The sequence below is a fragment of the Salvelinus fontinalis genome, chromosome 3, assembly GCF_029448725.1.
Source record: "Salvelinus fontinalis isolate EN_2023a chromosome 3, ASM2944872v1, whole genome shotgun sequence".
Taxonomy (NCBI): domain Eukaryota; kingdom Metazoa; phylum Chordata; class Actinopteri; order Salmoniformes; family Salmonidae; genus Salvelinus; species Salvelinus fontinalis.
In genome coordinates, this window is record NC_074667.1 from 68,531,710 (window position 1) to 68,556,709 (window position 25,000).

General features: G+C 43.9%; 1 protein-coding gene across 8 annotated transcripts in view; it reads left to right on the forward strand.

Annotated features, from left to right (window-relative positions):
- LOC129851369 (dedicator of cytokinesis protein 3-like) overlaps window positions 1-25,000 on the forward strand; it is a 368,511-nt gene that overhangs the window by 259,815 nt on the left and 83,696 nt on the right. For 5 of the 8 annotated variants that reach the window (XM_055917869.1, XM_055917864.1, XM_055917866.1 and 2 more), the window contains exons 13-18: window positions 4,132-4,220; window positions 10,328-10,453; window positions 12,436-12,453; window positions 17,276-17,400; window positions 18,465-18,627; window positions 20,711-20,817. In XM_055917869.1, the coding sequence (XP_055773844.1) occupies window positions 4,132-4,220; window positions 10,328-10,453; window positions 12,436-12,453; window positions 17,276-17,400; window positions 18,465-18,627; window positions 20,711-20,817 (628 nt within the window). The remainder of the gene's footprint in view (window positions 1-4,131; window positions 4,221-10,327; window positions 10,454-12,435; window positions 12,454-17,275; window positions 17,401-18,464; window positions 18,628-20,710; window positions 20,818-25,000) is intronic. The other 3 variants (XM_055917865.1, XM_055917871.1, XM_055917872.1) reach the window with 1 other exon arrangement.

Below are 25,000 nucleotides of genomic sequence, written 5' to 3' on the forward strand. Positions count from 1 at the left end.
CAACTAGAGGGGTCATAGTTCTACTAGGTTCTGAATCAATTAGAGGGGTCATAGTTCTACTGGGTTCTGAATCAACTAGAGGGGTCATAGTTCTACTAGGTTCTGAATCAGCTAGGTGGTCATAGTTCTACTAGGTTCTGAATCAATTAGAGGGGTCATAGTTCTACTAGGTTCTGAATCAACTAGGTGGTACTAGTTCTACTAGGTTCTGAATCAACTAGAGGGGTCATAGTTCTACTAGGTTCTGAATCAACTAGAGGGGTCATAGTTCTACTAGGTTCTGAATCAACTAGAGGGGTCATAGTTCTACTAGGTTCTGAATCAACTAGAGGGGTCATAGTTCTACTAGGTTCTGAATCAATTAGAGGGGTCATAGTTCTACTAGGTTCTGAATCAACTAGAGGGGTCATAGTTCTACTAGGTTCTGAATCAACTAGAGGGGTCATAGTTCTACTAGGTTCTGAATCATTTAGAGGGGTCATAGTTCTACTAGGTTCTGAATCAACTAGGTGGTACTAGTTCTACTAGGTTCTGAATCAACTAGAGGGGTCATAGTTCTACTAGGTTCTGAATCAACTAGAGGGGTCATAGTTCTACTAGGTTCTGAATCAACTAGAGGGGTCATAGTTCTACTAGGTTCTGAATCAACTAGAGGGGTCATAGTTCTACTAGGTTCTGAATCAATTAGAGGGGTCATAGTTCTACTAGGTTCTGAATCAACTAGAGGGGTCATAGTTCTACTAGGTTCTGAATCAACTAGGTGGTCATAGTTCTACTAGGTTCTGAATCAGCTAGATGGTCATAGTTCTACTAGGTTCTGAATCAACTAGAGGGGTCATAGTTCTACTGGGTTCTGAATCAACTAGAGGGGTCATAGTTCTACTAGGTTCTGAATCAACTAGAGGGGTCATAGTTCTACTAGGTTCTGAATCAACTAGAGGGGTGGTCATAGTTCTACTAGGTTCTGAATCAACTAGAGGGGTCATAGTTCTACTAGGTTCTGAATCAACTAGAGGGGTCATAGTTCTACTAGGTTCTGAATCAACTAGAGGGGTCATAGTTCTACTAGGTTCTGAATCAACTAGGTGCTCATAGTTCTACTGGGTTCTGAATCAACTAGAGGGGTCATAGTTCTACTAGGTTCTGAATCAGCTAGGTGGTCATAGTTCTACTGGGTTCTGAATCAACTAGAGGGGTCATAGTTCTACTAGGTTCTAAATCAGCTAGGTGGTCATAGTTCTACTAGGTTCTGAATCAACTAGAGGGGTCATAGTTCTACTAGGTTCTGAATCAATTAGAGGGGTCATAGTTCTACTAGGTTCTGAATCAATTAGAGGGGTCATAGTTCTACTGGGTTCTGAATCAACTAGGTGGTCATAGTTCTACTAGGTTCTGAATCAGCTAGGTGGTCATAGTTCTACTAGGTTCTGAATCAACTAGAGGGGTCATAGTTCTACTAGGTTCTGAATCAACTAGGTGCTCATAGTTCTACTAGGTTCTGAATCAACTAGAGGGGTCATAGTTCTACTAGGTTCTGAATCAATTAGAGGGGTCATAGTTCTACTAGGTTCTGAATCAACTAGGTGGTCATAGTTCTACTAGGTTCTGAATCAGCTAGGTGGTCATAGTTCTACTAGGTTCTGAATCAATTAGAGGGGTGGTCATAGTTCTACTAGGTTCTGAATCAGCTAGGTGGTCATAGTTCTGCTAGGTTCTGAATCAACTAGAGGGGTCATAGTTCTACTAGGTTCTGAATCAATTAGAGGGGTCATAGTTCTACTGGGTTCTGAATCAACTAGAGGGGTCATAGTTCTACTAGGTTCTGAATCAGCTAGGTGGTCATAGTTCTACTAGGTTCTGAATCAATTAGAGGGGTCATAGTTCTACTAGGTTCTGAATCAACTAGGTGGTACTAGTTCTACTAGGTTCTGAATCAACTAGAGGGGTCATAGTTCTACTAGGTTCTGAATCAACTAGAGGGGTCATAGTTCTACTAGGTTCTGAATCAACTAGAGGGGTCATAGTTCTACTAGGTTCTGAATCAACTAGAGGGGTCATAGTTCTACTAGGTTCTGAATCAATTAGAGGGGTCATAGTTCTACTAGGTTCTGAATCAACTAGAGGGGTCATAGTTCTACTAGGTTCTGAATCAACTAGAGGGGTCATAGTTCTACTAGGTTCTGAATCATTTAGAGGGGTCATAGTTCTACTAGGTTCTGAATCAACTAGGTGGTACTAGTTCTACTAGGTTCTGAATCAACTAGAGGGGTCATAGTTCTACTAGGTTCTGAATCAACTAGAGGGGTCATAGTTCTACTAGGTTCTGAATCAACTAGAGGGGTCATAGTTCTACTAGGTTCTGAATCAACTAGAGGGGTCATAGTTCTACTAGGTTCTGAATCAATTAGAGGGGTCATAGTTCTACTAGGTTCTGAATCAACTAGAGGGGTCATAGTTCTACTAGGTTCTGAATCAACTAGAGGGGTCATAGTTCTACTAGGTTCTGAATCAATTAGAGGGGTCATAGTTCTACTAGGTTCTGAATCAACTAGGTGGTACTAGTTCTACTAGGTTCTGAATCAACTAGAGGGGTCATAGTTCTACTAGGTTCTGAATCAACTAGAGGGGTCATAGTTCTACTAGTTTCTGAATCAACTAGAGGGGTCATAGTTCTACTAGGTTCTGAATCAATTAGAGGGGTCATAGTTCTACTAGGTTCTGAATCAACTAGAGGGGTCATAGTTCTACTAGGTTCTGAATCAACTAGGTGGTCATAGTTCTACTAGGTTCTGAATCAATTAGAGGGGTGGTCATAGTTCTACTAGGTTCTGAATCAACTAGAGGGGTGGTCAAGCTACACCAGTCATACAGTATAAATAAAGAGTTTGTCCTGTGGGTTTCTGTCTGATTGTTCAGAGAGCAGTCGATATCGCTATGTGTAAGAATGAAGTAGGTGCTCGTGTAAAGCATTTTATAATCCAGACATGGTTTCACTGACCTTGGCTAATCTTTATGGGTTTATATCATATTTCAAGATTTTCATTCACACAATTTATATTATATTGGTTTTAGTCATTGTACTGAAACCTAATCTTAACACAGTGTTCAGGCAGTGAGTAGTCGGACTATATAGGTTGCCAGTTGTCCACCTTCAACAAACATAAAAACAATCCCATTTTGACAGAACAGAAGCCGGTAAAGTAGAGATATATGAAGGGAGGGAAGCCAGGCGGAAGCAGACAGATCTGGACTGTATGCTCATCACCTCTGTTGCTTCGGACGGTATCTCTGTGCAGAGATGACCTCTAGTGGAGGCAAGGCAAGGAGAGCTCTGCAGCACAGAAGAGAATAGAACACAACAGAATAGAGTAGAATAGAGTAGAGTAGAATAGAACAGAACAGAATAGAGTAGAATAGAGTAGAGTAGAATAGAACAGAATAGAGTAGAATAGAGTAGAATAGAACAGAACAGAATAGAGTAGAATAGAGTAGAGTAGAATAGAACAGAACAGAATAGAGTAGAATAGAGTAGAATAGAGTAGAGTAGAATATAATAGAGTAGAAAATAATAGAACAGAATAGAATAACGTAGAATAGAGTAGAATAAAATAGATTAGAGTACAATAGAGTATAACATATTAGAGTAGAATAGAGTAGAACAGAACAGAATAGAGTAGAATTGAACAGAATAGAACAGAATAGAATAGAACAGAATAGAGAAGAGTAGAACAGAACCAAATTCTATATCCTCTTTAACGATATTGTCTTTAAGAGAACACATAGCACATACAGAATGACACATAGCATCCACTATCCACTTCATATGTTTTACCATAAACACTGTATGAAATGGGATGTGAAAGAAAAATAAAACATGAACAGTAGGTAGAACTGTATGGAGATATATTCCCACTGCTGGAAAGAAGATATATTAACATATTTGACATGGGTCAATCTCTCTGTCTCTCTCTCTCTCTCTCTCTCTCTCTCTCTCTCTCTCTCTCTCTCTCTCTCTCTCTGTCTCTCTCTCTCTCTGTCTCTCTCTGTCTCTCTCTCTCTCTCTCTCTCTCTCTCTCTCTCTCTCTCTCTCTCTCTCTCTCTCTCTCTCTCTCTCTCTCGCTCTCTCTCCAGATGTACCAATGAGAACGAGTGGTACCAGATCCATGAAAACATCATAAGAAAGTCCAGCACCAAGTACACAGCTCCCAGCACCAACTACGGTATGTTACATTACCTACCGTTTACTGATTTAACATGTTGGCATACCCACTATAACACCAACTATGGTACGGCCTACCGTTTACTGATTTAACATGTTGTCATACCCACTATTACACCAACTATGGTACGTTACATTACCTACCGTTTACTGATTTAACATGTTGGCATACCCACTATTACACCAACTATGGTACGTTACATTACCTACCGTTTACTGATTTAACATGTTGTCATACCCACTATAACACCAACTATGGTACGTTACATTGCCTACCGTTTACTGATTTAACATGTTGGCATACCCACTATAACACCAACTATGGTACGTTACATTGCCTACCGTTTACTGATTTAACATGTTGGCATACCCACTATAACACCAACTATGGTACGTTACATTGCCTACCGTTTACTGATTTAACATGTTGACATACCCACTATAACACCAACTATGGTACGTTATGTTGCCTACCGTTTACTGATTTAACATGTTGACATACCCACTATAACACCAACTATGGTACGTTACATTACCTACCGTTTACTGATTTAACATGTTGTCATACCCACTATAACACCAACTATGGTACGTTACATTGCCTACTGTTTACCTATTTAACATGTTGGCATACCCACTATAACACCAACTATGGTACGTTATGTTGCCTACCGTGTGTCGAAGGAAGCACCGTTCTACTGACGACCGAGGTCAGCCTGCAGGTGCCCGACCCCGCCACAAGGAGTCGCTAGAACGCGATGAGCCAACTAAAGCCCCCCCCGGCCAAACCCTCCTCTAACCCGGACGACGCTGGGCCAATTGTGCGCCGCCCTATGGGACTCCCGGTCACGGCCGTAAACATAGAAATTAGACCAGGACTTACTTCCTTATTCTCAAGTGATATAACATTTGGTATTTTGTATTGTCATAGTTCTCTCTTTGGGACTAGCAATACGTTATCTAGCTAGCTTAGCTAGTAGTTAGGTAGCTAACATTTTTGTTTTATACCAAATCAAACTAACGTTTATGTCATTAAAAATACTAATATTTGATGGCTGTCTATCCTATTTATACTGTATGTAGCAAGCTAGCTAGTGGACGTTACCTAGAATAGATGGTAAACAACTTCCTGTGTGCTACACAATTTCCTTGTGCCGCTACTTCGTTCTGCTAGCGTTACTATCGATGCAGGCAATGCAGCCCGCTGTAATGCTTCTTTGGGAAATCTCTAAACTTTAATTTTGTCAAATAGATTCGTACCCGGTCATAAAGACCATCCCACCTACGAATATTCTGGTCAAAGCATTTCTATTTTGAGAAAACAACTAGATCAAGTTAGCTAGCTTAGCTGTTTATAAACACACCGGATGGTCTTTGGGGTTCCAGGGTTCACTTCCGCTGCTCCTCAAAAAGCTGTTAAAAAGGTCTATACTAGTGAAGCACTGAGGACTGAGGCCCCCCAGGGAGTCTCTGTGTTTTCTTTAATTGTATTTTGAGATCTTAAAATGTTTTCAGTTTAAACTTAAAGGACTAAAGCCAGAAATAAAGTTTGTAGAAAAGATAATGGAGCTATACATTTTTTTACGAGATCATCTTTGAGAGCTAACAATCACCTCAACATAAACCAGACAGTCAGGGAGAATATAAAATTCTCAAAATGTCAAGGCATTGGGCCCTCATTGGTTTTGTTTTAATGTTTGATCACTCAGATAGCATAAGAACATGGCATAAGAACATGGCATACATGGAAAAATGTGTAGGATTACAGGAAATTTGCATTAGAACAGTAACATTTTATCGCTGCACCCAAGAGGGCCTCAAATGTTTGGTTAGAACCCCCCCCCCCCCCCCTCAGCTAACTTTGCTACCACTGCTAAAAACAATTCTAAGTGAAACACTGCCATGTGTGTGTGTCACGCCCTCCGTCCAGCCCCTCACAGGAATGACACACAATCTCACCACTTCCCTTCACTCTGAATCGCTGTAATTGGTAGCCTTCCAATATGAATGTCATTCTCTTAGTTGATATTGTGTACATCAAGAGGACGTGAAGAGGCTCAATACCCGTCCCCCGTCCCTCTCAAAGCTCATTGGAGGAGAGGATCCAATGTCCATCCCCTCGGACCTCCTCCTCCAATGAGCTTTGAGAAGGACGCGAGAGGAATCAATGATGGGAGGACAGAGCCTTACACCCCCTTAGTTACATGACCATTCTTTACCTCATAACCATAGTCCCCATCTACCCATAACACACAGTTTACCTCATAACCGTAGTCTCCGTCTACCCATCTACCCATAACACACAGTTTACCTCATAACTGTAGTCCCCATCTACCCATAACACACAGTTTACCTCATAACCGTTTACCTCATAATCGTAGTCCCCATCTACCCATAACACACAGTTTACCTCATAACCAAATCCCCATCTACCCATCTACCCATAACACACAGTTTACCTCATAACCGTAGTCTCCGTCTACCCATAACACACAGTTCCACGTCACAGTGTACTTGGACAAGGTCTGACTGGTTTCTATCTAACGGTTCATCTTACAATTATAGCTGCTGATATAGTGGCTCATTCTTTTTTTACCCAGTGCAGATCGGATTTGCGAGGATCTTTCTCCATTTTTAGATTGAAACAGAAAGCTCCCCTTTCTCCTCAGCACCGTACATCCGTGGGAGTTTCTGCTGCTGCTCAGAGTTAGTTAGCTGTTAGCGTCCTCAGGGACACATGCAATATGTATGAAACTTTTAACTACTGCAGAGACATTACCTCAGGCTTTCGTGCTTTCAATGATTGCAAAAAGCCTGAGAATGGCAGGCAGAATGAGAATGTGTTTTCTATATTAAAAGTAATCTAGTAGTAGGAGATGTGGTGTTCTGTATTAAAAGTACACTACTAGTAGGAGATGTGGTGTTCTGTTTTAAAAGTACACTACTAGTAGGAGATGTGGTGTTCTGTATTAAAAGTACACTAGTAGTAGGAGATGTGGTGTTCTGTATTAAAAGTACACTACTAGTAGGAGATGTGGTGTTCTGTATTAAAAGTACACTAGTAGTAGGAGATGTGGTGTTCTGTATTAAAAGTACACTACTAGTAGGAGATGTGGTGTTCTGTATTAAAAGTACACTAGTAGTAGGAGATGTGGTGTTCTGTATTAAAAGTACACTAGTAGTAGGAGATGTGGTGTTCTGTATTAAAAGTACACTACTAGTAGGAGATGTGGTGTTCTGTATTAAAAGTACACTAGTAGTAGGAGATGTGGTGTTCTGTATTAAAAGTACACTAGTAGTAGGAGATGTGGCGTTCTGTATTAAAAGTACACTACTAGTAGGAGATGTGGTGTTCTGTATTAAAAGTACACTACTAGTAGGAGATGTGGTGTTCTGTATTAAAAGTACACTAGTAGTAGGAGATGTGGTGTTCTGTATTAAAAGTACACTACTAGTAGGAGATGTGGTGTTCTGTATTAAAAGTACACTACTAGTAGGAGATGTGGTGTTCTGTATTAAAAGTACACTAGTAGTAGGAGATGTGGTGTTCTGTATTAAAAGTACACTAGTAGTAGGAGATGTGGTGTTCTGTATTAAAAGTACACTACTAGTAGGAGATGTGGTGTTCTGTATTAAAAGTACACTACTAGTAGGAGATGTGGTGTTCTGTATTAAAAGTACACTACTAGTAGGAGATGTGGTGTTCTGTATTAAAAGTACACTAGTAGTAGGAGATGTGGTGTTCTGTATTAAAAGTACACTAGTAGTAGGAGATGTGGTGTTCTGTATTAAAAGTACACTACTAGTAGGAGATGTGGTGTTCTGTATTAAAAGTACACTAGTAGTAGGAGATGTGGTGTTCTGTATTAAAAGTACACTAGTAGTAGGAGATGTGGTGTTCTGTATTAAAAGTACACTACTAGTAGGAGATGTGGTGTTCTGTATTAAAAGTACACTACTAGTAGGAGATGTGGTGTTCTGTATTAAAAGTACACTACTAGTAGGAGATGTGGTGTTCTGTATTAAAAGTACACTACTAGTAGGAGATGTGGTGTTCTGTATTAAAAGTACACTACTAGTAGGAGATGTGGTGTTAAGGGGAAGAGGTGCATGTAGTCTTACACACACTCATATGCACTGACACGCTAACACACACGCTAACACACACGCTAACACACACGCTAACACACACGCTAACACACACGCTAACACACACGTTAACACACACGCTCTAACACACACGCTAACACACACGCTAACACACACGCTAACACAAACACTCTAACACACACACTGTAACACACACGCTAACACACACTCTAACACACACACTCACACACACGCTAACACACACGCTAACACACACACGCTAACACACACGCTAACACACACGCTAACACACACGCTAACACACACGCTAACACACACGCTAACACACACGCTAACACACGCCATACCCCCTGTCCCACACACACACACACACTAGTGGTAGTGTTTTAGTAATAGCAGAATGGCGTAGTGTCTGCAGTAGTGGGGAAGTCGCTGCAGGGCTCAGTTACATTACTCATCCATGTTGGCACCATCTCTAAATGTCTGGTCATTTGCCGCCAGAAAAACAGCAATCATGACAACGTTTTCTAATATGAAATTAAGGGAAACTGTCTTGTCTGTTGTCCCCTCTCCATCCCGGTCTGATCAGATCTTAACAGGAAAAGGGCCTGAGGAGATTCTTCGTCTTCGTCGTCGTCGTGCTAGGTCCCCACTGGGCACACGCTGATTGAATCAACGTCGTTGCCACGTCATCTCAATGAAATTACGTTGAACCAATGTGGAAAAGATGTTGAATTGACGTCTGTGCCCAGTGGGTTTGATCATCTCTCTGTCTTCTTGTCCTCAGGTCTGATTATCTCTCTGTCTTCTTCTACTCAGGTCTGATCATCTCTCTCTCTTCTTGTCCTCAGGTCTGATCATCTCTCTGTCTTCTTGTCCTCAGGTCTGATCATCTCTATGTCTTCTACTACTCAGGTCTGATCATCTCTCTGTCTTCTTGTCCTCAGGTCTGATCATCTCTCTATCTTCTTCTACTCAGGTCTGATCATCTCTCTATCTTCTTGTCCTCAGGTCTGATCATCTCTATGTCTTCTACTACTCAGGTCTGATCATCTCTCTGTCTTCTTGTCCTCAGGTCTGATCATCTCTCTATCTTCTTCTACTCAGGTCTGATCATCTCTCTATCTTCTTGTCCTCAGGTCTGATTATCTCTCTGTCTTCTTCTACTCAGGTCTGATTATCTCTCTGTCTTCTTGTCCTCAGGTCTGATTATCTCTCTGTCTTCTACTACTCAGGTCTGATCATCTCTCTGTCTTCTTGTCCTCGGGTCTGATCATCTCTCTATCTTCTTCTACTCAGGTCTGATCATCTCTCTGTCTTCTTCTCCTCAGGTCTGATCATCTCTCTATCTTCTTCTACTCAGGTCTGATCATCTCTCTGTCTTCTTCTACTCAGGTCTGATCATCTCTCTATCTTCTTCTACTCAGGTCTGATCATCTCTCTGTCTTCTTCTACTCAGGTCTGATCATCTCTCTGTCTTCTTCTACTCAGGTCTGATTATCTCTCTGTCTTCTTCTCCTCAGGTCTGATTATCTCTCTGTCTTATTCTACTCAGGTCTGATTATCTCTGTTTTCTACTCCTCAGGTCTGATCATCTCTCTGTCTTATTCTACTCAGGTCTGATCATCTCTCTGTCTTCTTGTCCTCGGGTCTGATCATCTCTCTATCTTCTTCTACTCAGGTCTGATCATCTCTCTGTCTTCTTCTCCTCAGGTCTGATCATCTCTCTATCTTCTTCTACTCAGGTCTGATCATCTCTCTGTCTTCTTCTACTCAGGTCTGATCATCTCTCTGTCTTCTTCTCCTCAGGTCTGATTATCTCTCTGTATTCTTCTCCTCAGGTCTGATTATCTCTCTGTCTTCTACTCAGGTCTGATCATCTCTCTGTCTTCTTCTCCTCAGGTCTGATTATCTCTCTGTATTCTTCTCCTCAGGTCTGATTATCTCTCGGTCTTCTTCTACTCAGGTCTGATTATCTCTCTGTCTTCTACTCGTTAGGTCTGATCATCTCTCTCCAGCTGCTGCGCGGAGAGATGGAACAGATAAGGAGAGAGAACCCAATGATCTTCAATAGAGGCGTGGCCTTGACACGCAAGCTGGGTTTCCCCGATGTCATCATGCCAGGTGAGAGCTGTGCTGCTGGAGTTTAATTCAAATCAAATACAACTTTATTAGGACAATCTTAGGACAAATACTATGAAGGTTCCAGCGGTGCTTCAAACGTCTACAACACACTAGCGCAGAATCAGTATTTCTGTGGAAGTCAGGCCTGAAGAGTGTCAATGGGCAGGTGTAATGTACAGGGCGGAGTACACCTGTCTCTGCTCTCTCTAGGTAAACAGCAATAGGATCAGGAAGTTTTCTTCTGACCATGTGACCTGACCAGGAAAAAACTCTGAACCCTTCTCTGGGCCTGTCTATCTGTTTGTCCATCCTTTCGTCCGTCAGTCACGTGCACTGTTGTGGTCCACATTCCTCTAGTGATTGATGTTGTCTGCACTTTAACCCCCCCCCCCCACAAAAATCGATATTCCATTCAGCTTCTAAATCCTCATTCCATTATTGCATCTCGTTATTGGTTAGTTTTAGTGTGAACAGTTCATCTCCAGTCCATCTTTGTAATTGAAACGATGGATTTGCTTCCCAGCTGTCCTCATTGTGTTACACTCAGGACCTGCTTCCCAGCTGTCCTCATTGTGTTACACTCAGGACCTGCTTCCCAGCTGTCCTCATTGTGTTACACTCAGGACCTGCTTCCCAGCTGTCCTCATTGTGTTACACTCAGGACCTGCTTCCCAGCTGTCCTCATTGTGTTACACTCAGGACCTGCTTCCCAGCTGTCCTCATTGTGTTACACTCAGGACCTGCTTCCCTGCTGTCCTCATTGTGTTACACTCAGGACCTGCTTCCCAGCTGTCCTCATTGTGTTACACTCAGGACCTGCTTCCCAGCTGTCCTCATTGTGTTACACTCAGGACCTGCTTCCCAGCTGTCCTCATTGTGTTACACTCAGGACCTGCTTCCCAGCTGTCCTCATTGTGTTACACTCAGGACCTGCTTCCCAGCTGTCCTCATTGTGTTACACTCAGGACCTGCTTCCCAGCTGTCCTCATTGTGTTACACTCAGGACCTGCTTCCCAGCTGTCCTCATTGTGTTACACTCAGGACCTGCTTCCCAGCTGTCCTCATTGTGTTACACTCAGGACCTGCTTCCCAGCTGTCCTCATTGTGTTACACTCAGGATCTGCTTCCCAGCTGTCCTCATTGTGTTACACTCAGGACCTGCTTCCCTGCTGTCCTCATTGTGTTACACTCAGGACCTGCTTCCCAGCTGTCCTCATTGTGTTACACTCAGGACCTGCTTCCCAGCTGTCCCCATTGTGTTACACTCAGGACCTGCTTCCCAGCGGTCCTCATTGTGTTACACTCAAATCCCCCCACGCTGAAGTGAAATGCCAATACATCAGTAGGTCTGAGTAACTAATAGGTCAGAGAGGACGGTTCAGTATTCATAGATTTATAAAAGTTTATTTCTCCACACACTTTATCATGCTACATGCTACAAGCTAGCTATAGTTACATTTAGCATGGCCCAATTGAAGTGGTAAGAGTAGTCTCTTTCAACATCCGTCGTTCTGTAGTTTGTTTTTCCTTTTTCATGTGTTACTGTGTCTCTTTCTGTGTCCCCGGTGTCATTCTGGCTCCTCCTCCCTGGTGTCCATCTGGCCCCTCCTCCCTGGTGTCCATCTGGCCCCTCCTCCCCGGTGTCCATCTGGCTCCTCCTCCCTGGTGTCCATCTGGCCCCTCCTCCCTGGTGTCCATCTGGCACCTCCTCCCTGGTGTCCATCTGGCCCCTCCTCCCTGGTGTCCATCTGGCCCCTCCTCCCTGCTGTCCATCTGGCCCCTCCTCCCTGGTGTCCATCTGGCACCTCCTCCCTGGTGTCCATCTGGCCCCTCCTCCCTGGTGTCCATCTGGCCCCTCCTCCCTGGTGTCCATCTGGCCCCTCCTCCCTGGTGTCCATCTGGCCCCTCCTCCCTGGTGTCCATCTGGCCCCTCCTCCCTGGTGTCCATCTGGCCCCTCCTCCCTGCCCTCCCCTCACCATAGAGACGGAGGTAAATTGGTGTAAGTGCCGCCCCTCTGTTCCCCTGCGTGACTCTTCCTCTGCATTGCTCTGTCTACCTGACTCTTCCTCTGCATTGCTCTGTCTGGCTGACTCTTCCTCTACATTGCTCTGTCTACCTGACTCTTCCTCTGCATTGCTCTGTCTACCTGACTCTTCCTCTACATTGCTCTGTCTACCTGACTCTTCCTCTACATTGCTCTGTCTACCTGACTCTTCCTCTGCATTGCTCTGTCTACCTGACTCTTCCTCTACATTGCTCTGTCTACCTGACTCTTCCTCTACATTGCTCTGTCTACCTGACTCTTCCTCTACATTTCTCTGTCTACCTGACACCTTGCTTAACGATTCAGTGAACCACCTTGTGTGATGAGTAATGTTACGTGAGCCCTAAAGAACTAATGCGGGACGGTTGTGCTAACGTAGCCTAATGTGATTAGCATGAGGTTGTAAGTAACAAGAACATTTCCCAGGACATAGACATATCTGATATGGGCAGAAAGCTTAAATTCTTGTTAATCTAACTGCACTGTCCAATTTACAGTATCTATTACAGTGAAATAATACTATGCTATAGTTTGATGAGAATGCACAAATATGAACTTGAAAATGTATCAATAAAACAATTAGGCACATTTGGGCAGTCTTGATACTACATTTTGAACAGACATGCAATTGTTCATTGGATCAGTCTAAAACTGTGCACTACACTGCTGCCATCTAGTGGCCAAAATCTAAATTGCGCCTGGGCTGCAATAATACATTTCGGCCTTAATCTTGCATTTCAAAGATGGTACAATTATTTTTTTATTAAATTATTTATTAAATTATTTTTCTTTGTATTATCTTTCACCAGGTCTAATGTGTTATATTCTCCTACATTCCTTTCACATTTCCACAAACTTCAAAGTGTTTCCTTTCAAATGGTATCAATAATATGCATATCCTTGTTTCAGGGCCTGAGCTACAGGGAGTTAGATTTAGTTGTGTCATTTAAGGTGCATTAAAAAAAAGGGTCCGAGTGTAGCGTGCAGAACATCATAAATTGAAACCCATTCGTCATTCTTACACTGTCAGTCAGCCCTACATGGACACATCTAGCCTGGTACTCAACAAGTCATGTTTCAGTAGTGTCTGACTGACTCCATCCTGCTACTGTAAAATAACCTGAAATAATCCATGTTTGTGTGTGCGTGTGTGCGAGTGTGTGTGTGTGTGTGTGTGTGTGTGTGTGTGTGTGTGTGTGTGTGTGTGTGTGTGTGAGCGTGTGTGTGTGTGTGTGTGTGTGTGTGTGTGTGTGTGTGTGTGTGTGTGTGTGTGTGTGTGTGTGTGTGTGTGTGTGTGTGTGTGTGTGTGTGTGAGCGTACATGATTGTGTGTGTGTGTGTGCGCGTGTGTGAGCGTACATGATTGTGTGTGTGTGTGTGTGTGTGTGTGTGTGTGTGTGTGTGTGTGTGTGTGTGTGTGTGTGTGTGTGTGTGTGTGTGTGTGTGTGTGTGTGTGTGTACATGATTGTGTGTGTGTGAGTCATGGGCAGCTAATGGAAAAGTAAAGCTTTAATGGGGTCCGATCTACTAAGACCCAGATACCATCGATTCACCATGTGATTGCAGCCACATATCATCTGGTTCTAGTTTAAAGTAGTGCACTATATAGGGAATAGGGTTCCATAGGGTTCTGGTTAAAAGTAGTGCACTATATAGGGAACAGGGTACCATTTAGGATGCACAAACAGAGGGCCTTGGCGTGCACATCACTGATGTCAACATCAATTGGAAACCACGAAATTGGGGAGAAAAAGGGGTAAAATAATAAAGAAAAAAGGATGGAGCCGCAGACAGAGCCTCCCGCTTCTCCGGCATTTATATCATTTATTCATATAACCACAGAAATACTAACGGACTATGTTACAATGTCCGTAACTATCATAACACTTAGAACGGATGTGCAATACATTGCATGTAGTTCAACTGTAGTAATATTACTGTAATAATGTAGTTAAACTGTAGTAATATTACCGTAATAATGTAGTTCAACTGTAGTAATATTACTGTAATAATGTAGTTAAACTGTAGTAATATTACTGTAATAATGTAGTTAAACTGTAGTAATATTACTGTAATAATGTAGTTAAACTGTAGTAATATTACTGTAATAATGTAGTTCAACTGTAGTAATATTACTGTAATAATGTAGTTAATCTGTAGTAATATTACTGTAATAATGTAGTTAAACTGTAGTAATATTACTGTAATAATGTAGTTAAACTGTAGTAATATTACTGTAATAACGTAGTTAAACTGTAGTAATATTACTGTAATAATGGAGTTAAACTGTAGTAATATTACTGTAATAATGTAGTTAAACTTTAGTAATATTACTGTAATAATGTAGTTCAACTGTAGTAATATTACTGTAATAATGTAGTTAATCTGTAGTAATATTACTGTAATAATGTAGTTAAACTGTAGTAATATTACTGTAATAATGTAGTTAAACTGTAGTAATATTACTGTAATAATGTAGTTAAACTGTAGTAATATTACTGTAATAATGGAGTTAAACTGTAGTAATATTACTGTAATAATGTAGTTAAACTTTAGTAATATTACTGTAATAATGTAGTTAAACTGTAGTAATATTACCGTAATAATGTAGTTAAACTGTAGTAATATTACCGTAATAATGTAGTTCAACTGTAGTAATATTACTGTAATAATGTAGTTAAACTGTAGTAATATTACTGTAATAATGTAGTTAAACTGTAGTAATATTACTGTAATAATGGAGTTAAACTTTAGTAATATTACTGTAATAATGTAGTTAAACTTTAGTAATATTACTGTAATAATGTAGTTCAACTGTAGTAATATTACTGTAATAATGTAGTTAATCTGTAGTAATATTACTGTAATAATGTAGTTAAACTGTAGTAATATTACTGTAATAATGTAGTTAAACTGTAGTAATATTACTGTAATAATGTAGTTAAACTGTAGTAATATTACTGTAATAATGGAGTTAAACTGTAGTAATATTACTGTAATAATGTAGTTAAACTTTAGTAATATTACTGTAATAATGTAGTTCAACTGTAGTAATATTACTGTAATAATGTAGTTAATCTGTAGTAATATTACTGTAATAATGTAGTTAAACTGTAGTAATATTACTGTAATAATGGAGTTAAACTGTAGTAATATTACTGTAATAATGTAGTTCAACTGTAGTAATATTACTGTAATAATGTAGTTAATCTGTAGTAATATTACTGTAATAATGTAGTTAAACTGTAGTAATATTACTGTAATAATGTAGTTAAACTGTAGTAATATTACTGTAATAATGTAGTTAAACTGTAGTAATATTACTGTAATAATGGAGTTAAACTGTAGTAATTTTACTGTAATAATGTAGTTAAACTTTAGTAATATTACTGTAATAATGTAGTTCAACTGTAGTAATATTACTGTAATAATGTAGTTAATCTGTAGTAATATTACTGTAATAATGTAGTTAAACTGTAGTAATATTACTGTAATAATGGAGTTAAACTGTAGTAATATTACTGTAATAATGTAGTTAAACTTTAGTAATATTACTGTAATAATGTAGTTAAACTGTAGTAATATTACCGTAATAATGTAGTTAAACTGTAGTAATATTACCGTAATAATGTAGTTAAACTGTAGTCATGTGGCTTCCTCGTCTTTAATACATCCCTAAAACATCTAGAAGGGGTTTTCTGTGATGTTCGCTACTTGAGAAACACACCTCTTACTGTACAATCTGTCTGTGATACAGCCCACCAATCAATACACACCGTTCCACTTAAAGACAATAGTTGCTCGCTGTTCCCAGCTTTTCAATATTAATGGTTAGTACCGTGCAGAACGAACAGCAGCGGACTCACTGAGTTCTGAGGAAGGAAAGCTTCTCCTAAAAATACACATTATCCAGGGTAGAAAATTCATGATGCAGTATTTAATAACATCATGGAGATATAGAGATGTTTTACTCTTTGTAATATCTCCTTTTTAGGTTCCGAAGCTTCTTAGACGTTACTGTACAATATCCACACACATCGTAGTCCCAACAGTCGATGCTCTTGGTTAAAACTCACCCATAGACAATGATGGATTGAGCTTTCAACATTCATTTTAACAGTCAAGAAAATCTCTTAAGCTTTAGAACCAGGACAAAAAAAAAGAGAAATGAGAGCACTGGGTATCACTCTGAATAGGAAGGAGTGTGTGTGTGTGTGTGTGTGTGTGTGTGTGTGTGTGTGTGTGTGTGTGTGTGTGTGTGTGTGTGTGTGTGTGTGTGTGTGTGTGTGTGTGTGTGTGTGTGTGTGTGTGTGTGTGTGTGTGTGTGTGTGTGTACGGGTAAATAGGTCAACAGTTTCGAAAAGATCAATGATGTGTTTAGGCATCTAGCAGCACATCCAGGGGGCTGGTGGAGATAGGCCAGTTAGCTGAGTGTTTACCCAGGGAAAAGGTCATGTTTTGGGGGCGGGGAGGTGAAGGAGAGGGATGGGGCTCTGGAGGTGGAAGATCTGGGTGTAAACTCTACTCTCACAGCCTCTCTCTACCAGCCGGAATCACTGTTACGTCATAGACAGAAACGGGGGATTTCGTTCAAATACAAATATCCAACGCGTCACATCTTAAAGGGCCTGTCCCAACAGATACAACTTTGACCGACCAAACTCCCCAAAAGTCAATTCATTTCAGTCTCTTTTTTTTTTAACAACAACCCATTGTTGATGCGACCAAAGTTGAGCACCTTGATGTAAATTGGGCGTGTGTGTGTCTAATCTCCCCAGGTGACATCCGTAACGACCTGTACCTCACCTTGGAGAGAGGAGACTTTGAGAGGGGAGGCAAGAGTGTCCAGAAGAACATCGAGGTCACCGTCAACGTGCTCCACGCAGACGGAGCGATACTCAAAGTAGGTGTTTTTGACGACCGTAAAATGTCAGGTGAACTTACGAATATGTCTTATACACTAATCTAAAAATATATAAAACGCAACGTGTAAAGTGTTGGTCCCATGTTTCATGAGCTGAAATGAAAGACACCAGACATTTTCCATACGCACAAAAAAAAGGTATGTCTCTAAAATGTTGTGCACACATTTCTTTACGTCCCTGTTAGTGAGCATTTCTCTTTAGCCAAGATAATCCATCCACCTGACAGGTGTGACATATCAAGAAGCTGATTCAACAGCATGATCTTTACACAGGTGCACCTTGTGCTAGGAACATTAAAAGGCCACTCTAAAACACAATACCACAGATGTCTCAAGTTTTGAGGGAGCGTGCAATTGGCATGCTGACTATAGGAAGGTCTGTTAACCTCCCACAAAGACAGGTGGGAAAAAGGGCTACCTAAGTATTGTTCTCAATCAGAGACAACGATTAGACACCTGTCACTGATTGAGAAACATACCCGGCCAAAACATAGAAATACAAATAATAGAACTAAAGAACATAGAATACCCACCCCAAATCACACCCTGACCAAACCAAATAGAGACCTAAAAAGGATCTCTAAGGTCAGGGCGTAACAGAACACAGTGCCCCCTGGTGGTGGGGTTATGGTATGGGAACACAGTGCCCCCTGGTGGTGGGGGGGGTTATGGTATGGGAACAGAGTGCCCCATGGTGGTGGTGGGGTTATGGTATGGGAACAGAGTGCCCCATGGCGGTGGGGTTATGGTATGAGCAGGCATAAGCTACGGACAACAAACACGATTGCATTTTATCGATGAAAATTTGAATGCACAGAGGTACCGTGACCAGATCCTGAGTCCCACCACCATCATGTTTCAGCATGATAATACACGGCCCAATGTCACAAGGATCTGTACACAATTCCTGTAAACTGAAAACGTCCCAGTTCTTCCACGGCCTACATAATCACTTTTGACTGGTACTGTATGTGAAACAATCTAAATAATTGTGTGCTGTCCGTGTGTGTCTGTATCAATATGTACTTGCCTGTTCTTCTCAGGACTGTATCAGCCTGGGGAGTGGTGAGCCCCACATCAGTGAACACCGCTGCTTCGTCCTCTACCACAACAACAGCCCTCGTTGGAGTGAGGTGGTTAAACTGCCCATTCCCATAGACTGCTTCAGAGGGTCACACCTACGCTTCGAGTTCAGACACTGCTCTAGTGAGTACTGGCCTGGTCTCTACATTCAGACACTGCTCTAGTGAGTACTGGTCTAATCTCTACATTCAGACACTGCTCTAGTGAGTATCGGCCTGGTCTCTACATTCAGACACTGCTCCAGTGAGTACCGGCCTGGTCTCTACATTCAGACACTGCTCCAGTGAGTACCGGCCTGGTCTCTACATTCAGACACTGCTCCAGTGAGTACCGGCCTGGTCTCTACATTCAGACACTGCTCCAGTGAGTACTGGCCTGGTCTCTACATTCAGACACTGCTCTAGTGAGTACTGGCCTGGTCTCTACATTCAGACACTGCTCCAGTGAGTACTGGTCTAATCTCTACATTCAGACACTGCTCTAGTGAGTACCTGCCTGGTCTCTACATTCAGACACTGCTCTAGTGAGTACTGGCCTGGTCTCTACATTCAGACACTGCTCCAGTGAGTACTGGCCTGGTCTCTACATTCAGACACTGCTCCAGTGAGTACTGGCCTGGTCTCTACATTCAGACACTGCTCTAGTGAGTACTGGCCTGTTCTCTACATTCAGACACTGCTCTAGTGAGTACTGGTCTAATCTCTACATTCAGACACTGCTCCAGTGAGTACCGGCCTGGTCTCTACATTCAGACACTGCTCTAGTGAGTACTGGCCTGGTCTCTACATTCAGACACTGCTCCAGTGAGTACTGGCCTGGTCTCTACATTCAGACACTGCTCTAGTGAGTACTGGTCTAATCTCTACATTCAGACACTGCTCCAGTGAGTACCGGCCTGGTCTCTACATTCAGACACTGCTCCAGTGAGTACTGGTCTAATCTCTACATTCAGACACTGCTCCAGTGAGTACTGGCCTGGTCTCTACATTCAGACACTGCTCCAGTGAGTACCGGCCTGGTCTCTACATTCAGACACTGCTCTAGTGAGTACTGGCCTGGTCTCTACATTCAGACACTGCTCCAGTGAGTACCGGCCTGGTCTCTACATTCAGACACTGCTCTAGTGAGTACTGGCCTGGTCTCTACATTCAGACACTGCTCCAGTGAGTACCGGCCTGGTCTCTACATTCAGACACTGCTCCAGTGAGTACTGGTCTAATCTCTACATTCAGACACTGCTCTAGTGAGTACTGGCCTGGTCTCTACATTCAGACACTGCTCCAGTGAGTACTGGCCTGGTCTCTACATTCAGACACTTCTCCAGTGAGTACTGGTCTAATCTCTACATTCAGACACTGCTCTAGTGAGTACTGGTCTGGTCTCTACATTCAGACACTGCTCCAGTGAGTACTGGCCTGGTCTCTACATTCAGACACTGATCCAGTGAGTACCGGCCTGGTCTCTACATTCAGACACTGCTCTAGTGAGTACTGGTCTAATCTCTACATTCAGACACTGTTCCAGTGAGTACCGGCCTGGTCTCTACATTCAGACACTGCTCCAGTGAGTACTGGCCTGGTCTCTACATTCAGACACTGCTCCAGTGAGTACCGGCCTGGTCTCTACATTCAGACACTGCTCCAGTGAGTACCGGCCTGGTCTCTACATTCAGACACTGCTCCAGTGAGTACTGGTCTAATCTCTACATTCAGACACTGCTCCAGTGAGTACTGGCCTGGTCTCTACATTCAGACACTGCTCCAGTGAGTACTGGCCTGGTCTCTACATTCAGACACTGCTCCAGTGAGTACTGGCCTGGTCTCTACATTCAGACACTGCTCCAGTGAGTACCGGCCTGGTCTCTACATTCAGACACTGCTCCAGTGAGTACTGGCCTGGTCTCTACATTCAGACACTGCTCCAGTGAGTACCGGCCTGGTCTCTAGATCGGTATGTACTGTACAACTCTTTTGTTGTAATGTTCCTTCATGTGGTTCTGCTAGGTACTGTCATGGTCAAGAGAAAATGTTCAGCGACTCTTGAATTTGAATATTCACTTCAGTAGTTCTTATTGGGTAGCAATAGTATTGTTTTTCCTTAATGCTAGCCTTGTCACCAGACCTGCAGCTTTGGTACTGAAGCCAACTCTGGGTACAGAGACCAAATGAATGACTGTCTCTTTCTGTTCTCCCTCTCTTCTCTACAGCCAAAGACAAGGGGGAGAAAAAGCTGTTTGGTTTTGCCTTCACACCACTGATGAGAGAGGACGGGACAACGCTGTCAGACGAGAGTCACGAGCTCTTTGTGTACAAGGTTAGTCAGGAGGCTGTTCTCTGTCTCTCTGTCTTCATCACAATCTGTCTCTCTGTCTCCACCACAATCTGTCTCTGTCTCTCTGTCTCCATCACAATCTGTCTCTCTGTCTCTGTCTCTCTGTCTCCATCACAATCTGTCTCTCTGTCTTATTGTCTCCATCACAATCTGTCTCTCTGTCTTATTGTCTCCATCACAATCTGTCTCTCTGTCTTATTGTCTCCATCACAATCTGTCTCTCTGTCTCTGTCTCAATTCAATTCAAGGGTGTAACAGTCCTGACCTATTTATGTTAGTTTTTATGTGTTTTTGGTCAGGGCATGTGTTTTGGGTGGGCAGTCTATGTTACCTGTTTCTATGTTGGTTTCGGTTTGCCTGGTATGGCTCTTGATTAGAGGCAGGTGGTTTGCATTTTCCTCTAATCAAGAGTCATATTTATGTAGGGCATTATCACTGTGTGTTTGTGGGTGATTGTCTCCTGTGATGTCTTCGTTATGTTAGATGTATTCACTTTTGGAGCTGTTTGACTGTTCGTTCGTTTCGATGTCCGTTCCTGTTCGTGAGTTTACGTTTGTTCCATGTAAGTTTTTGTTCAGGTTGCGTGTACGTCGTTTTGTTATTTTGTAGTTTGTTAAAGTGTTTTGTTTCGTGACCATCGTGTTAATAAATAAAGATGGCATATTTCCCTAACTCCGCATTTTGGTCCGAAGATCCTTCTCTCCTCACCTCTTCCGAGGATGAGGAGAGCGACAGTTGTTACAGAATCACCCACCAAAATACAGAGACCAAGCGGTATGGGAAAAATGCTCGACGGAGCAACAAGGACTTTTGGACTTGGGAGGAGATCCTGTCTGGTAGAGGACCCTGGGCGCAAACTGGAGGAAATCGCTGCTCTCGTGAGAAGGCTGAGGCAGCCACAGCCCAGGAGCGCTGGTATGAGGAGGCAGCTAGGAGACGTGGATGGAAGCCGGAGATTCAAGCTCGTAACCGGAATTATGAGGGGACACGTCTTGCACGGAAGCCCGAAAAGCCCGTGAGTAACTCCAAAAAAATTCTTGGGGGGGGGCTAAGGGGTTGTGGGCCAAGGGCAGGTAGGAGACCTGCGCCCACTTCCCAGGCTAACCGTGGAGAGCGGGAGTACGGGCAGACACCGTGTTACGCAGTAGAGCGCACGGTGTCTCCTGTACGTGTGCATAGCCCAGTGCGGGTTATTCCACCTCTCCGCACTGGTAGGGCTAGATTGGGCATTGAGCCAGGTGTCATGAGGCCGGCTCAACGCGTCTGGTCTCCAGTGCGTCTCCTCGGGCCGGCATACATGGCACCTGCCTTACGCATGGTTTCCCCGGTTCGCCTGCATAGCCCAGTGCGGGCTATTCCACCTCGCCGCACTGGCAGGGCGACCGGGAGCATTCAACCAGGTAAGGTTGGGCAGGCTCAATGCTCAAGAGAGCCAGTACGCCTGCACGGTCCGGTATTTCCGGCGCCACCTCCCCGCCCCAGCCTAGTACCTACAGTGCCTATATTACGCACTAGGCTACCAGTGCATTTCCAGAGCCCTGTTCCTCCTCCACGCACTCTCCCTGTAGTGCGTGTATCCAGTTCGGTGCCTCCAGTTCCGGCCCCACGCACTAAGCCACCTGTGCGTCTCCCAAGTCCTGTACACACTGTCACTTCTCCCCGTACTAGTCCTGAGGTGCGTGCCCTCAGCCAGGTGCCACCAGTGCCGGTACCACGCACCAGGTATAGAGTACGCTTTGAGAGTTCAGTGTGCCCTGTCTCTGCTCCCCGCACTAGTAGGAAGGTGCTTATCATTAGCACGGTGCCTCCAGTTCCGGCACCACGCACCAGGTCTACAGTGCGCCATATCCGGCCAGAGCCATCCGTCTCCCCAGCGCCATCTGAGCCATCCGTCTCCCCAGCGCCATCTGAGCCATCCGTCTCCCCAGCGCCATCTGAGCCATCCGTCTCCCCAGCGCCATCTGAGCCATCCGTCTCCTCAGCGCCATCTGAGCCATCCGTCTCCCCAGCGCCATCTGAGCCATCCGTCTGCCAGGAGCCTGCAAAGCCGCCCGTCTGCCATGAGCCTGCAAAGCCGCCCGTCTGCCATGAGCCTACAGAGCCGTCAGCCAGACAGGAGCCGCTAGAGCCATCAGCCAGACAGGAGCCGCTAGAGCCGTCAGCCAGACAGGATCTGCCAGAGCCGCCAACCAGACAGGATCTGCCAGAGCCGCCAACCAGACAGGATCTGCCAGAGCCGCCAACCAGACAGGATCTGCCAGAGCCGCCAACCAGACAGGATCTGCCAGAGCCGCTAACCAGGAGCCAGGATCTGCCAGAGCCGCCAGCGAGCCATGAGCAGCCAGAGCCGTCAGTGAGCCATGAGCAGCCAGAGCCGTCAGTGAGCCATGAGCAGCCAGAGCCGTCAGTGAGCCATGAGCAGCCAGAGCCGTCAGCGCTGCCATGAGCGTCGTGAGCCGTCAGCCTGCCATGAGCGTCGAGAGCCGTCAGCCTGCCATGAGCGTCGAGAGCCGTCAGCCTGCCATGAGCGTCGAGAGCCGTCAGCCTGCCATGAGCGTAGAGAGCCGTCAGTCTGCCATGAGCGTCGAGAGCCGTCAGCCAGCATGGACCTGCCAGAGCCGTCCAAACAGGACCTGCCAGAGTCCTTCAGCCGGGATCTGCCCCTTGTCCCGGTGTTGCCCCTTGTCCCGGTGCTGCCCCTTGTCCCGGTGCTGCCCCTTGTCCCGGTGCTGCCCCTTGTCCCGGTGCTGCCCCTTGTCCCGGTGCTGCCCCTTGTCCCGGTGCTGCCCCTTGTCCCGGTGCTGCCCCTTATTCCAGTGATGGTCCTTATCCTGGTGCTGCCCCTTGTTTTTGTGCTGCCCCTTGTCCCGGTGCTACCCCTTGTCCCGGTGCTGCCCCTTGTTCCGGTGCTAGCTGATTATTTAGGGGAAGGTAATGTTTGGGTGGTCAGTGGTAGGGGTAGACAGAAGAGGGGAGTGACTATGGTGGTATGGGGACAGCGTCCGGAACCGGAACCACCACCGTGGTCAACTGCCCACCCGGACCCTCCCCTGGACTTTGTGCTGGTGCGCCCGGCGTTCGCACCTTGGGGGGGGGGTACTGTAACAGTCCTGACCTATTTATGTTAGTTTTTATGTGTTTTTGGTCAGGGCATGTGTTTTGGGTGGGCAGTCTATGTTACCTGTTTCTATGTTGGTTTCGGTTTGCCTGGTATGGCTCTTGATTAGAGGCAGGTGGTTTGCATTTTCCTCTAATCAAGAGTCATATTTAGGTAGGGCATTATCACTGTGTGTTGGTGGGTGATTGTCTCCTGTGATGTCTTCGTTATGTTAGATGTATTCACTTTTGGAGCTGTTTGACTGTTCGTTCGTTTCGATGTCCGTTCCTGTTCGTGAGTTTACGTTTGTTCCATGTAAGTTTATGTTCAGGTTGCGTGTACGTCGTTTTGTTATTTTGTAGTTTGTTAAAGTGTTTTGTTTCGTGACCATCGTGTTAATAAATAAAGATGGCATATTTCCCTAATTCCGCATTTTGGTCCGAAGATCCTTCTCTCCTCACCTCTTCCGAGGATGAGGAGAGCGACAGTTGTTACAAAGGGGCTTTATTGGCATGGGAAACATGTGTTAACATTGCCAAAGCAAGTGAGGTAGATATTATACAAAAGTGAAATAAACAATACAAATTAACAGTAAACATTACACATACAGAAGTTTCAAAACAATAAAGACATTACAAATGTTATATTATATATATATACAGTGTTGTAACAATGTACAAATGGTTAAAGCACACAAGTTAAAATAAATAAGCATAAATATGGGTTGTATTTACAATGGTGTCTCTCTGTCTCCATCACAATCTGTCTCTCTGTCTCCATCACAATCTGTCTCTCTGTCTCTCTGTCTCCATCACAATCTGTCTCTCTGTCTCTGTCTCCACCACAATCTGTCTCTCTGTCTCCACCACAATCTGTCTCTCTGTCTCCACCACAATCTGTCTCTCTGTCTCCACCACAATCTGTCTCTCTGTCTCCACCGCAATCTGTCTCTCTGTCTCCACCGCAATCTGTCTCTCTGTCTCCACCACAATCTGTCTCTCTGTCTCCACCACAATCTGTCTCTCTGTCTCCACCACAATCTGTCTCTCTGTCTCCACCACAATCTGT